The 12786-nt window shown below is 41.9% G+C and overlaps 1 protein-coding gene across 2 annotated transcripts in view; it reads right to left on the reverse strand.

The window, feature by feature from the left end:
- micu3b (mitochondrial calcium uptake family, member 3b) overlaps positions 1 to 12786 on the reverse strand; it is a 36365-nt gene that overhangs the window by 21033 nt on the left and 2546 nt on the right. For both annotated transcript variants that reach the window (XM_072439895.1, XM_072439894.1), the window contains exons 2-7: positions 10356 to 10503; positions 7217 to 7248; positions 6413 to 6491; positions 1272 to 1319; positions 1105 to 1187; positions 948 to 1019 (exon numbers count right to left, since the gene is read on the reverse strand). In XM_072439895.1, coding sequence (XP_072295996.1) covers positions 948 to 1019; positions 1105 to 1187; positions 1272 to 1319; positions 6413 to 6491; positions 7217 to 7248; positions 10356 to 10503 — 462 coding nt within the window. The remainder of the gene's footprint in view (positions 1 to 947; positions 1020 to 1104; positions 1188 to 1271; positions 1320 to 6412; positions 6492 to 7216; positions 7249 to 10355; positions 10504 to 12786) is intronic.

Below are 12786 nucleotides of genomic sequence, written 5' to 3' on the forward strand. Positions count from 1 at the left end.
TCTCTTTGTGCAGTGGTCACTCTCTTTGTGCAGCGGTCACTCTCTTTTTGCAGTGGTCTCTCTCTTTGTGCAGTGGTCACTCTCTTTGTGCAGTGGTCACTCTCTTTGTGCAGTGGTCTCTCTATTTGTGCAGCGGTCTCTCTCTTTGTGCAGTGGTCACTCTCTTTGTGCAGCAAAGTGGTGTTATTGTATGTTAGCATTAACTCCAGGTAGTTAATGCCAGTATTTACATGGTGCATAAAGGTCTTAACATGCTCGTGCCCGTGATCATCCATCTGTAACTTGCTCTCTGCTTTGTGTCCATTCATTATTGATTTATTTTAGCGAGACTCTGCAAATTAATTCATCAGGAACGAATGGAGCAGGAAGTGGAGCTCCACATTTATAAGGCAACCGGAACCAGCCGCTCGGTTTTGTGAAAATGGCCTGGTTTAGAAAAGGCTCCAGCTCAGGTCCTGACTAGGCCGAGCTCATGACCTGCCAGTGGGTCCACTGCTCCACACAGAGGGGTCGAACGCCAAGCACAAAACTGCCTTTCCTTAACCTCAAAATGCCTTTATTCTTTATCTTAATTCATGAAACACAAATATAACACGGCAGGAGGTTGCAATCCAAATCTTGAGTGTCTATTCTAATCATCTTTTTGATGACGGTGCGGGCCGGGCCTCGAGCTAAAGTCCTTTGGTCGGCTTCGGGCGATAAGACCTCAAAGCTCCGGCTCTTATCGCGACGCTGGTCTGTTTACATCCACCTGCATCGGACTCACCAGATGAAAGAGAGGGCAAGTTTAACCCTGCTCCGCCTCGCTCGCCTCCGCCACGTCGGGGAGGGAAAACGGCTACAACCGCAGCTACGGTTACGCCGCATGCTGTCGGTCGTGCTCACGATGTGCAACCCGAGGAACTGAACCTACGACCCACGACCATTTGAAAAAACGCACTTCACACCTGCTCGTCGGACCATTCGCTGTCCTCCGTCACCTCCTTTTTCTCCTTTTTCTTGCGGAAAATCTCTTCAAGCTGAAAGGTGAGGGACAAAACGGGCGAATGTCAACCGCCGGCAAATTTGAAAAAACAATTTGAAAATGAGACAAAAGAATCCTACCACCAAGAACTCCCGCTTGTCGACCATTTCGTTTCCGTCCGCGTCGAACATGTTGAAGGCGATCTTGAATCCGGCGTGAGGCTCTGAAATCGAACAGCGACAGTTATTTGTGTTCTGAGAATATTGGCGGTTTATGATGAACGGTTAATAAATGGGTCGATACTGACTTGTTAAAATGCAAATGAGGAACAAGTACTCGGTGTAACCGATCACACCTGGAATAAGTAAAAGATTCAGTTATTTACACTTTCAGAACATCAGTCACAGACACTCCAAAGGTTCTTATACTTTATACAGAATAAACAATATACTACAAGACACAATGATCACAAATCCTAATAGTGTAAGAAGTCTCTGTTTAACCTCAGACTATAGGTTTAAAGGGCATGTGACAGGTTTTTATGATTTTCAAATTTTGACCTTATTTTGTGTATTCATGCCTGTTGTACATATAAATTATAGTTTTACATGAATTGAGTGACTATTTGTGGAGAAAACATTTCTAAAAATCTATAGAAAATGACAGGAAGTGACATCACAGTAGGGCTACTCATTCAAATCAAAGTTTATGCATAATTTACACAAAGAAACAACCTCTTTTGATCTTCTAAAAATTAATACAACAAAATAAAGTCTTTATTTGTTTTTGCCCAGTGTTTGCTGGGTAATATCCTCGTGTGATGTCATCAATAACAAACAGGAAGTGAAATTATAAACCTAAAAAATGTGCTGTTCTGTGATAACATTTTTTATACTTTTTAACAGTATTCAAAATGTCTTAACTGCATTTTAGTTCAATGAGTCGTCCAAACTGTAGGGGGCACTTTAAGTCATTTTAACACATGTTTTGGAAAGTTTCAAGTTAAACTTTAGCAAAACAAATTCTCTGGGAATAAAACACAAATGAGAAGCGAGGATGAGGCCGAGCACTATCGCGAAGAGGAACAAATGACTTGCAAAGTGAATATTGAAACGTAGAAAGGCGGTCTGAGTACTTTATACTGCCTCGAATGCTGTTTTGCCTTTTACATTTTATTAATCACCTTTTTTCCTCTACTCCATTGTTAAAGACAGGCCAGCGACAATAGTTACTTATTATTTAATCGACTAAAAACTGGGAAATGTTTTTATGGGGGGTTCAATTTTATTCGTCTTTGCATGAAATGTTCCATATTGTTTTGATTACATATTCACATTTGAACTGTACAAGATCAAGTAATTAACATCTACGACTCATTAACGATAATAACAAACCACTTCAGTATTTTTATTACGCTACCACATCTTACAGCTCACGATTTCGTCCCGTCCATATTATTTTCACACTTTTAGGTTTATATCTCACACCACTTCAAACTGTGTTATTGTGACAGGCAGGTTAAAGGTGCACTGTGTAACTCTTCTGGTCCTGGTTCCACAGTGCGGCATTACACTTGATCTTGCATTGATTCAATTTAATGTGCTTTTATGGCTCAAAAATACCAAAAAACGAGGCATTGTCGGCCGTAACTTGGCCCAGCGGCGATGAACTGTTCAAGGACGAATCCTTCAGCGGAAACGTTACACACAAAGCACCTTTAAGCCTGGAAACGACCACGACACTGCGCTAATCCCTCTTCCGCCGACAACATCTTCGCACGCTGCCTCCGACTTCACGGCTCGGCGTCGTCCAGCGGCGATGACCTGTCCCGAGGCCAAACAAACTCAGGGCGCGCCGCCTCTGATCCTGTTTGGTTAACACGGTGTAGGACATTTCCGAGCCATTCGTCACCGATTGTTGTCGCCGTTGTCGTTCGCGTCGCACCTCTCAATCCTTTCAGCTCCTTTTGTGGCGGGGGCCGAGGGGACGGGAAGGGCGAGTGTCAGCGGAGGCCTCGGCCAGGGGTCTTCGGGGGGATTCTGCCCTCTTGCCTCTGAAAGCATTCTCCGGCTTTTGTCTGAGGTCCGGGATAAAGGATCGAGGTGAGATAGTTCTGGGTGACTGCCCCGCCCGCTGTGGGAAACGATCTGGAGGGGAAAAGGAGCTCCAAAAACGGAAGAGATGTTCCAATGGAGCTGGAATGGAGATGGACGGTTTGAATACTTACTTGAATTTGTTTGTTTGTTTGTTTGTTTGTTTGTTTGTTTGTTTGGGACCGGACGAGCCAAGATCACGCAAGTTCAAAATGCCACGAGGTCATCATCCCAATCGAAAGTAATCCTGTGACTACATTTCTGAAGAGTGCAATGATCGTAATTTGCTGCAACGATTGGGGCTCTTACTGTAAAAAAGAAGAAAACTCACTGTGTCTCGTGCATGTGGCGTTTCCATGGTTACTGGTTTGTTTGTGTTTGGGGAAAGACAAAATCGTGACTATATTATTTCAACGTCGTGAGCCATTGTCTGGTCAAAAACGCTCTCCCCATTTCAGTGTCTCTCTGTCTCCGTTCTCTCTTCCTCTCTCCTGGTTCTCTCTCTATCCCCCATGCTCTCTCTTGCTTTCTTTCTCTCACTTTTTGCTCTCGCTCTCTCTCTCCTCTTGCTCTCTTTCTTTCTCTTTCTCACACGCTCTCTGTCTCCCCCTGATATATTCCTCTTTTGCTGCTCTCTCACTCTCTTCCTCTCTTCTCTCTGTCTCCCTTCTCTCACGCTCTCTCTCAATTTACATTCTCCCTCCCTTCCCTTTCCCCCATTTCTGTTTCATTTTTTTCTCTTTTTGCTCTCTTACTTCTTCTTTTCCTCTCTTTCTTTTTCTCCCTCTGAAATATCTCTCTTTCTCTCCCCCTCTCTCTTCCTTCTCCCTCTGTCTCCCTTTTCTCTCTCCATTCTCTCTCTCCCTCTCAATCTCTCTTTCCCTATTCTCTGCCTTTCCTCCTGCTCCCTCTCTTCCTCTCTCTCTCTCAGCCTGTTCTACATTTTTACTCCTCTTTCTGTCTCCCCCTTCTCTCTCTCTCTCTCTCTCTCTCTCTCTCTCTCTCTCCCTTTCTCCCTCCTACATTCCCAATGTTCTTTCTCCATTTTCTTTTCTCTTTCTCTTATCCCTTCCTTCCTTCTTTCTCTCTCTTCTCTTTCTCTCTCTCTTTCTCAGGAGGAAGATCCTTTCTGTTTCTTTGTCTGTCTAAATAGTCTAACTATATGTAAATACTTTTGATCAGTTTATTGTCAAGTGTAAATGATGTAATGCCAAAATGTTTTTAAAGACACAGTAAAGGTCTGTTAAAACCCAAATCCCTCTTCCTCTCTTCTTTTCTCTCGCTCTCTCTCCCCCTCCTTCCCTCTCTCTCTCTCTGTTTCTTTAGCTAAGTGCCAGTCCTGGGATTTGGGCCTTTTAATCCTGCCGTTAAACGCTGTGGCTTTGTCGAGGAAGAGAAGGGCCAGGATTGATCTGGGAACAAAGCTCTTGTTCAGTGACTGAGGGGCCGTTTGAACCCGGTTATGTTTGAGCTTGTCCCCCCCTGATCAGCGCGGGACATTGTCAAGCCCCAGATCGGCGTCGGGTTACCTCTCCGGGACAGCGGCGGGGCATGAAGTGTTTCAGAGGAATTCTTTGTATTGTCTGAGAACATCTACTTTAGCCGAGCAGGAGAGAAAAGGTGTGTGGCATCGGTCAGGAATCTTCTTAAAAGTTTCCTCCTCCTCCGCCTCCTCCTCCTCCTCCAAACCCATTTAAGCTTTAAAGACTTTGAAGCTAAAGATCTGTTGTCATTTCCAAGGCTGTACCTGCCAAACAACAGCGGGATGAAAAGGTGTGCGAGCGTTTGTTGTTGTCGGGGAGTTTTTCAGGTGAACTTTCCCGAATGGTTTGCATCACAGAGATTCTTCGCCTCAGTTCAGTCCGTGAGGCTTTTGCACGTTCCCCAAATCAGCTTTTAACACTTAAGCGTTTAATTAGTGGCTGCACAGGTAAACCGCATGAAGACACCGCTGATGTGCTCGTATCGCAGAATCAACTTTTAGGAATTTCATTACAACATGATTTATTGACTACATAAAAAATAATTGTCGTCTCGTTTTAAAAATTGTTATCTGGACTATGCAGACTCTAATATACTTTACGAAAAGATCTTTTTATAACAAAGATAGTGGCATTGTTAAATGAAAACATCAAAAATAACTAAATCATTTCTCATTTTCATCAAGAATAGACACTTCCTCCAGCTCCTCCGGGGGGATCCCGAGGCCTTCCCAGGCCAGCCGAGAGACATAGTCCCTCCAGCGTGTCCTGGGGCCCCTTCCCGGTGGGACATGCCCCAGGGGGGCGCCCAGGAGGCATCCGGAACAGATGCCCGGGCCACCTCAGCTGGCTCCTCTCGACGTAGAGGAGCAGCGGCTCTACTCCGAGCTCCCCCCGTGTGACTGAGCTCCTCACCTTATCTCTAAGGGAGCGCCCAGCCACACGGCGGAGGAAACTCATTTCGACCGCTTGTATCCGCGATCTTGTCCTTCCGATCATTACCCAAAGCTCATGACCATAGGTGAGGGTAGGAACGTAGACCGACCGGTAAATAGAGAGCTTTGCCTTTCGACTCAGCTCCCTCTTTACCACAAGAGTTAAGCAAGAAAAGGCAAAAAGTATTACATAGAACGTTCTGACTACATTCTGTGCTCTTGAAATCAAAGGATGGAGCTGCAACTACTGAGCATTTTAGTAGTCGACAAGCCAGCAGTTATGTCAGTCAGTCAAATGATAACTTATACATTTAGACTTTATAAATACATTATCAACCAAATACAGGTTGAAATGTGGTGACTGAAGTATTCTAGATGGAGAAAATTTACAAATAAAGTGCATAATTCATGAATCTCAGAAATTGTTTATCCTTTTTTGACATTAAGATTCAATAATGTCGCTTTCTGTTATAAAAAACATTTTTTCAATGTGTTTTAGAGTCCGTATAGTCCAGATAACGATCAAAATACCAATTAGTTGATTAATCGTTGCATTTCTTGCCCACATAATCATCATTCGCCAACAGCAACACACTTGAACTTGCTGTAACAATAATATAATTTGACGGGCCGTTAACTATTACACCCTCACAAAATATGCAATAATCATACTTTGGTTCACCGTTCCCACTGAATAAAACGTGGGTCGACTGAAGATTAAAGTGGTGTTTGTTTTCGTGCCCGAGCTGCAGGTCACACAGACCGGTCCCTGCTCAAACGTCACCTCTCCATAACGCGGCCGGACCGATGGCTGATAAGATAACGTTTACGGCGCACACTTTTCCCCTCTGCCCCACTGCAGCAAACATGGCGGCTCCAAGTGCACCAAAACCAGAAGAGAACCAGAGACATCATTAAAGGCTTTGGGTGTCGCTTTACCTCGTTCGCGGAGATTTCGGAACAGGTTCGATGATCCTTTCCAAATAGGAGGAGTATCTGACAGAATCTTGTCTAATTCCTGAGAGGGAGAGACGAAAGCCGACATCACTCAGCGCCAAAAACGTAGGCATTAAAAGGGATTTGTCCGCGAGATTGTGCGCTATTTATGGTTACGCCGTGGCTGCTAAAGGAAAAGTGTGAACGAAGCCAAACGAATGTAAGCAGTAGCTGAACGTCAATGGAGTGAATGCAATCAATCACTGATAAGAAAGGCCATTTACTGAGCCTGCTGCGGTCACATGCTAACGTGTCTGTGATGAATGAGTTTAGAGCTGTGGTAAATGATGGAATTAATTATGTTGCAAAGTCATTATATTTGTGCGGAGCATGAAACAATGAACTAGACCGAAATGCTTTGTAATTAATAGTAATAATAACCAATTACATAAAAAGAATGGAGCCGCTTTTACTGTTAAAGTACAGTGAGGCCTATAGAAAAAATATAAAAATAGGTTTATTATTGCTGCTCTGAATATTTTAGTTGACTAAACTTGACTCTTGGGTTTCAGCTGCTACTTTTTCCACATTAAAAAGATGATAATATTTAGTTTTAAAGTGTACATTTCCATGGCAACAGTCCTAATTATTCCTCACTCATGGATAACTGGATCTACAGATGTTATACTTGCACTAAGTTTGGCATCACCGTGTACAAAAATATGATAGGAAAGTTAAAATAATACAACATTGTTACTATACTTCAGCGTAATGATAAATGTTGATCTGAAATGTGGAAAAATATACCTTTTTCGTGAGGGTCCTCCACCCTTTTCGGCCTGAAAAGGGGAAAAAAGTGGAACAACAATCAGCTTTTGTCCGTCAATTACAAACATGCACATGGTAATTAAAAGTGAAACCCGTTGTTGACACGGGCCCCGAGCGCAGCATACCGATCCTCTATAAACCGAGATAACACTGAGACCTCATAAAACTGAAGTCACATCGACGCGCCGCTGCCCCGTCAGGACGAGGAGTCAATGACCGCTCTCGGGCGCCGCCATCGTCAACGAGTGTGTGGCGTTTTCTACAATAACGTTTCAGTTTTGTTTGATTCAAAGGGGCCTGAAGGTGCGTTCGTGTGTTTGATGTGGTGATTGTGCAAGTGTGAAGGTGTGAAGTACCACGTTACATTTGTACTTCTCTGAGTCGTGTACTTTTACTCCTACTGCACTTTAACAGTTTAACAGTCTCTAACTTCAGGAAATGTTTTGGTTCCTCTTCAAGTGACAAAATGTGTGATATAATGTAAGATTTTTCCTAATTTCAGTGGTCAATCCTGAGGAAATATCACATTTTTGACACAAACCTAACCAACAATTAAGGACTGCACTGACATTATAATTAAAACAAACGGAAAAAAAACATTTGGATTTGGAGAAAACATTGGATTTATGACTACAAATTTATGACTACTTGAATTATATAAATGTCAACTCTCTGTGTCTTGCTCTGTGTTCTTTTGTGTTGTTTTCTATATTCAAATACCAGATTGTGTGCATTATTTTAACTTTTCTTCTTCCAATTAGAGAAACGTACATTAACTTGAGTAGAAGATTCCCCAAATGCCATTGTACTCCTAATTTTACTCTTACGTAATGTCATGAACCACTCGTTTTTTGTACTTCTGCTTGAGTAATTGATAAATATTTTTTGCTGTTCTACTCGCTTCAGTTTTAATGGTATAAAAAACACAAAAACACTGGCAAACAACTCTCCAAACCAAACAAAATCAGTGCTATTTCAAATTAAACTCACTTATCTGACGTGAGGAAACAGTTATCAGACTGGGCCACGCTGTTACAGTTAAACTTTTACTTTTTTTATGCCTAATGTTGAAATACTGCGCGTAATTAGCCACATCACACCCACAATCTGGTCATAAAAATAGATTTCCTCTTCGTCGCCACGTCGACCGTGTTAGAGTTCATGTTTTGACAGTGCGGGTTCGTTCACCTTGAACTTGTAAAATAGAAAACCAATGAGAATATTCTTATCGTGGCGCTTTATGGCATTTATGTGTTGTTTGGTCTCAGTCTCACGGTGTGTTGCCTCATACATGAGCCATAGAAGCTGGTTTGCTGGTAAAGATGAGTATCTGCCGACAGAATGTGCAGGTGTTATGGCTAAAACATTTGTAGTCACCATTGTCTCTGAAGTAGCACCTCCTTTTTCAGAGAGCCTTTGTAAACGACGCAACTTTAGGCTGTTTTGTTTGCGAATAAAGTGTCTCCGAGGTGTATAGCCTCAATTTTTTTCAATGTGGGGGAAAGTAACGAAGAACAAAAGTAAAAGTACTGCATGTTATTAGGGTTAGGGTTTTACTGGGTTTGCTGTAGATACTTTTTACTTAATTTGTTTGCGAGCAGGTGTGTTTCTAGTATATTCATGTGGTTTCAGGGGTTATTTCTCGCACGTTCATGGTGACATCTTGCGTTAAGGTTTTGAGTTCACGTCCCGGCTTTGAGCAAGAAAATAAATACACAGAAAATACACCAGAAAATTCTAAACTGACCTTTGCTGACCAAAGAAATCTGCACATTTGACACTTTAACAGTCCTCAAAGTCTGCGTGAAATACTTTTACTCTTAAACGGGTGCTTCAAAACCTTTTCTTAAGTAGATTTGCACGTGCTAATTTTACTTTTATTTGAGTATTTTTTGTTCCTGTATCTGTACTTTGTCTTAAAGTGGTCAAATTAAGTACCGCTGACCAGTTGCAACACAAAATCTGAAAATGAGTCTTTTTCACTATGTAACATTTCCAGTGGAGGTTTGATGCCTTCTTGTCTCCAGAACTTGCTGATCGTTGAATCGACTCCATTACCCATGACAAGGATTTGAGAAATATTGACCATTTACGACACTAAAAGCAAAAGAAACTGCTGGCGATCGTTTTATTACGCATTTTTTCTCACGAGGAAGAGGGAAAATTGGCCATGCAGCAATATGATGCCCAATATATTGAGAATAAAGTATAAAATATGGCTAAACCAGGTCAGAAGCAGATCATGGAGTCTGATTTTAAAGAGGCGCAGCAGGCATTAAACGTAATCAAGTAAATGGTTTTTCTCTCAGCTGTAAATTAGGGTGAAAGCATCGCAGTGCAGCGCGGCGGAGTCAGCAGAAAACAGAAGGCACCGCGCTCGTTAGACCCCGTAATGAAATATAGACTGTTTATACATTAAGCATTACACCAGGGCTGCACAATGTTGGAGAATAATCAAGCTAACTTCTCTAACAAGCGTCGCGATTGGATTTGCGATTTTGAAATGAGGACAAGCAAAGCAGGAGCGTCAGCATTTGAGGGGAAACTGCTAAACAAATGCAGAAATCGCATGTTTGTAGAGGTCAAAACTACAGTGTTAGCAGTGTTTGTGAACAATAATCCTGGATATTTTGTTGTAAAATGAGATAGCAGTCCATTCAAATTACAAAGGTGTCGGTCTTTAGCTTAGAACAATACAATTTACAGTCTTAAACTAAACACATTGTATGAAAGAAAGATTATTTAAGTCTATTATAAACACCTCTTTTTGTAACTAAAACGAGGAAGTTAAATTGTTTCTGTTAAATTAATTTCAATGCTTAATGGAAATTTAACCGCCAAAAAGCAATTTTATAACAATTGAACATGAGAAACTACAGCTTGAAATCTATTGCCAGCTTCTCGTTGTTAAGAGGAAATAGAGATGTGATGTTTTGCACTTCCTGTTTTGGTTCTAATGGTCTCTGGTCAATAACAGAACAAAATACGACCATAGGTTTACTCCACTTACTTGTCCTTACTAACCCTAATGGACAATGAGAGACGGAGTAACGTTATAAGACAACATGAAACAACAACGGCGGTTTCGTAACACAGTAAAACACAACGGTTCACTCACTGTTTGGTGTGCTAAGAGTGACCGATTCGATGAAGTTGAGCGGCGTCATGAAGAGCTGCCCGTCGTACTCGATGGAGCTGAAAAGTCTGAACCTGGTTTCGTAGGACGACTTGTAAACCTCTCCATCGACCAGGCGAGGCTTCCGGGCCTAGACACACACAACATGTCGTCAAATGTCATCTTTAAAGGATTTACTGACAAACAGTCACTATAAATGTGAATCAGCTTTTATAATGCACCATGAAGACAACATAAAACAACAAATTATATATATACTGGTATATATACTTCTCTAATGGAAACACATTTACTCCAACAGCTGTCATTTTGTCTTCTTTTTATATTCACAAACTTTGGACCTTGTTAAAGGCAATAACTTAGGAGATATATATCTACCTTTAAGTCTGAACAACAAACAAATTAAAGGGTAATTACATCTCCCAATTTGTCCTTAATATGAACCAAAGTTTGTTGAAGTAATCCGTGTTTACATCATGTGTGTCATGTATGTTCATTAATATGCACTGTCCCGAACAAATCAAATAAAAACAAAAACAAACATTTACATTTACATAATGGCAATGAAGCACTTCTAATTGTATAAGATCTGTAAAGAAAATTACCCCAAATTGTAATGAAGGATTTGTAACATTATGACAGTATCAGGAAGCCAATTTATGAGAATATTCAGAATATTTCTAAAGATAAAATTGCTGTTGTCCAGATTGTACAGAGGATATTATTATTATTATTAGGCCCGAGCGCCACAAGCTGGCGAGAGGCCTATTAATCTCGTAAGGCCGTGCGAAGCACGGCTGCGAAAGTGCGCACGTAGTGCGCACGAAATCGAGCGCGAAGCGCTCGCCCACTTCCAAACACTCACTAACGCACTCCTTCACTCATGCACGCCCCGTGCATACTAATTAGTAGTAGGAAAATGGAACATTACCGTTGTAAACGGGCGAAGCCCGTGCAAAAGTGCGCACTAAACGAGCACTTTACATTGAGATGACGACCGCGAAGCGGTCGTCATCCCCATATAAAGCACTCATTTGCGCTAAGTAGCTCACGAATACGTTCCCCATCTCTTGCATGTTCCGTGCATATAAGCATGTAATGCAAAAATTGAACATTATTACTGTATAGAGGGCCAAAAACACAAAGTGGGCGGAGCCCACTCAAAATTAACGAAAGTACCCGTCAGTGACCAGGGACCCACACCATGAGGTAGGAAAGCGCGAGCGCTTTCCGAAAATGTATAGTTTATGATATTTGAAAAATGGGAAACATTGTTTTCGCATCGGAATATTATTCTTTCTTCTCGGGACCAACCCCCCTATTTTTCACCCAGTGAACATTGACGAAAAGTCACAAAAATGTTCACACCTCTAAAAATCGTGCCTCTCTACATTCTGGCTATTTCCCTTTTCTAAAATAAAAAAAATTGGCGCGTCAGCGCCCCCAAATGTACCAAAAATGCATTGAGAGATGGGAAATGACCCAAAAAAAATCTGATCGTAGAATCATGAAATTTGGCGCCGAGGTAGATGGTGACAAGAGAAGTAAAAAATATTATTACGGCAACGCCGTCCGCCCAACCAAATGTCGGCCATATTGCTTCAAAAATGGCTAAACATGACTTCGGAGTTTTTCCAAACGTCGTACTTTTACGAACTCCTCCCAGGGCGTTGGCCCTAAAAAGCTGAAATTTGGTGAAAATGCTACTGAGGAGTGGGACATCAAAAGTTATCCAAATTACATTGATACCTCTCACGGTCTCTGTGCGGCGAAGCCGCAAACTGTAGCTAGAATTTCAGAAATCTCCCATATTTAAAATTTCTGCCGTTTGCGCAGATAAAGTCCGAATTGCGTCAAATTAGAATCAGTTGTTAAACTCTTTGCCCTAAACCTACTTGAAGTGAAATAAATTCATTTGGCGCCACAGCGCCCCCTACAGATTTTATATGGAGGTTAAATGTTTAGTTTTGCGAAATTATATGAAATTTGACACACAACTCAATTTTAGCATCCCCATCAAAAAAGTCAATGAGACCCATGTCATAATTGTTATGGCGTTGCCGTAACGATGACCGAAACCTTTCATGTTATTCCAATGGGGAAATCGCCAGAACATGTTTACACTTTAGACTTTCACAAACTCCTCCCAGGGCGTCAGCCCTATTAACCTGAAATTTGGTGAGACTCATCTTCAGGGGTGGACCATCAAAAGTTATCCACATTTTCATTCAAAGAGTCACGGTGTCTGTGCGGCAAAGCCGCACATTTTGCCAAGAATTCAAAATAAAATTGCTTTTTGATGGTAAAACAAAGGGGAGAAGATGTGACAGCGTCACAGATTCAGCAGTAGGCGTAATAAAAGGACAATTGGGGCGCGTTAGCGCCCCCTCCTCTTGCGGCGTGGCGGCGGTGT

The sequence above is a fragment of the Eucyclogobius newberryi genome, unplaced genomic scaffold (genome assembly GCF_026437365.1).
Source record: "Eucyclogobius newberryi isolate DKJ021-1_F unplaced genomic scaffold, fEucNew1.0.hap1 SCAF_11, whole genome shotgun sequence".
Classification (NCBI taxonomy): Eukaryota; Metazoa; Chordata; class Actinopteri; order Gobiiformes; family Gobiidae; genus Eucyclogobius; species Eucyclogobius newberryi.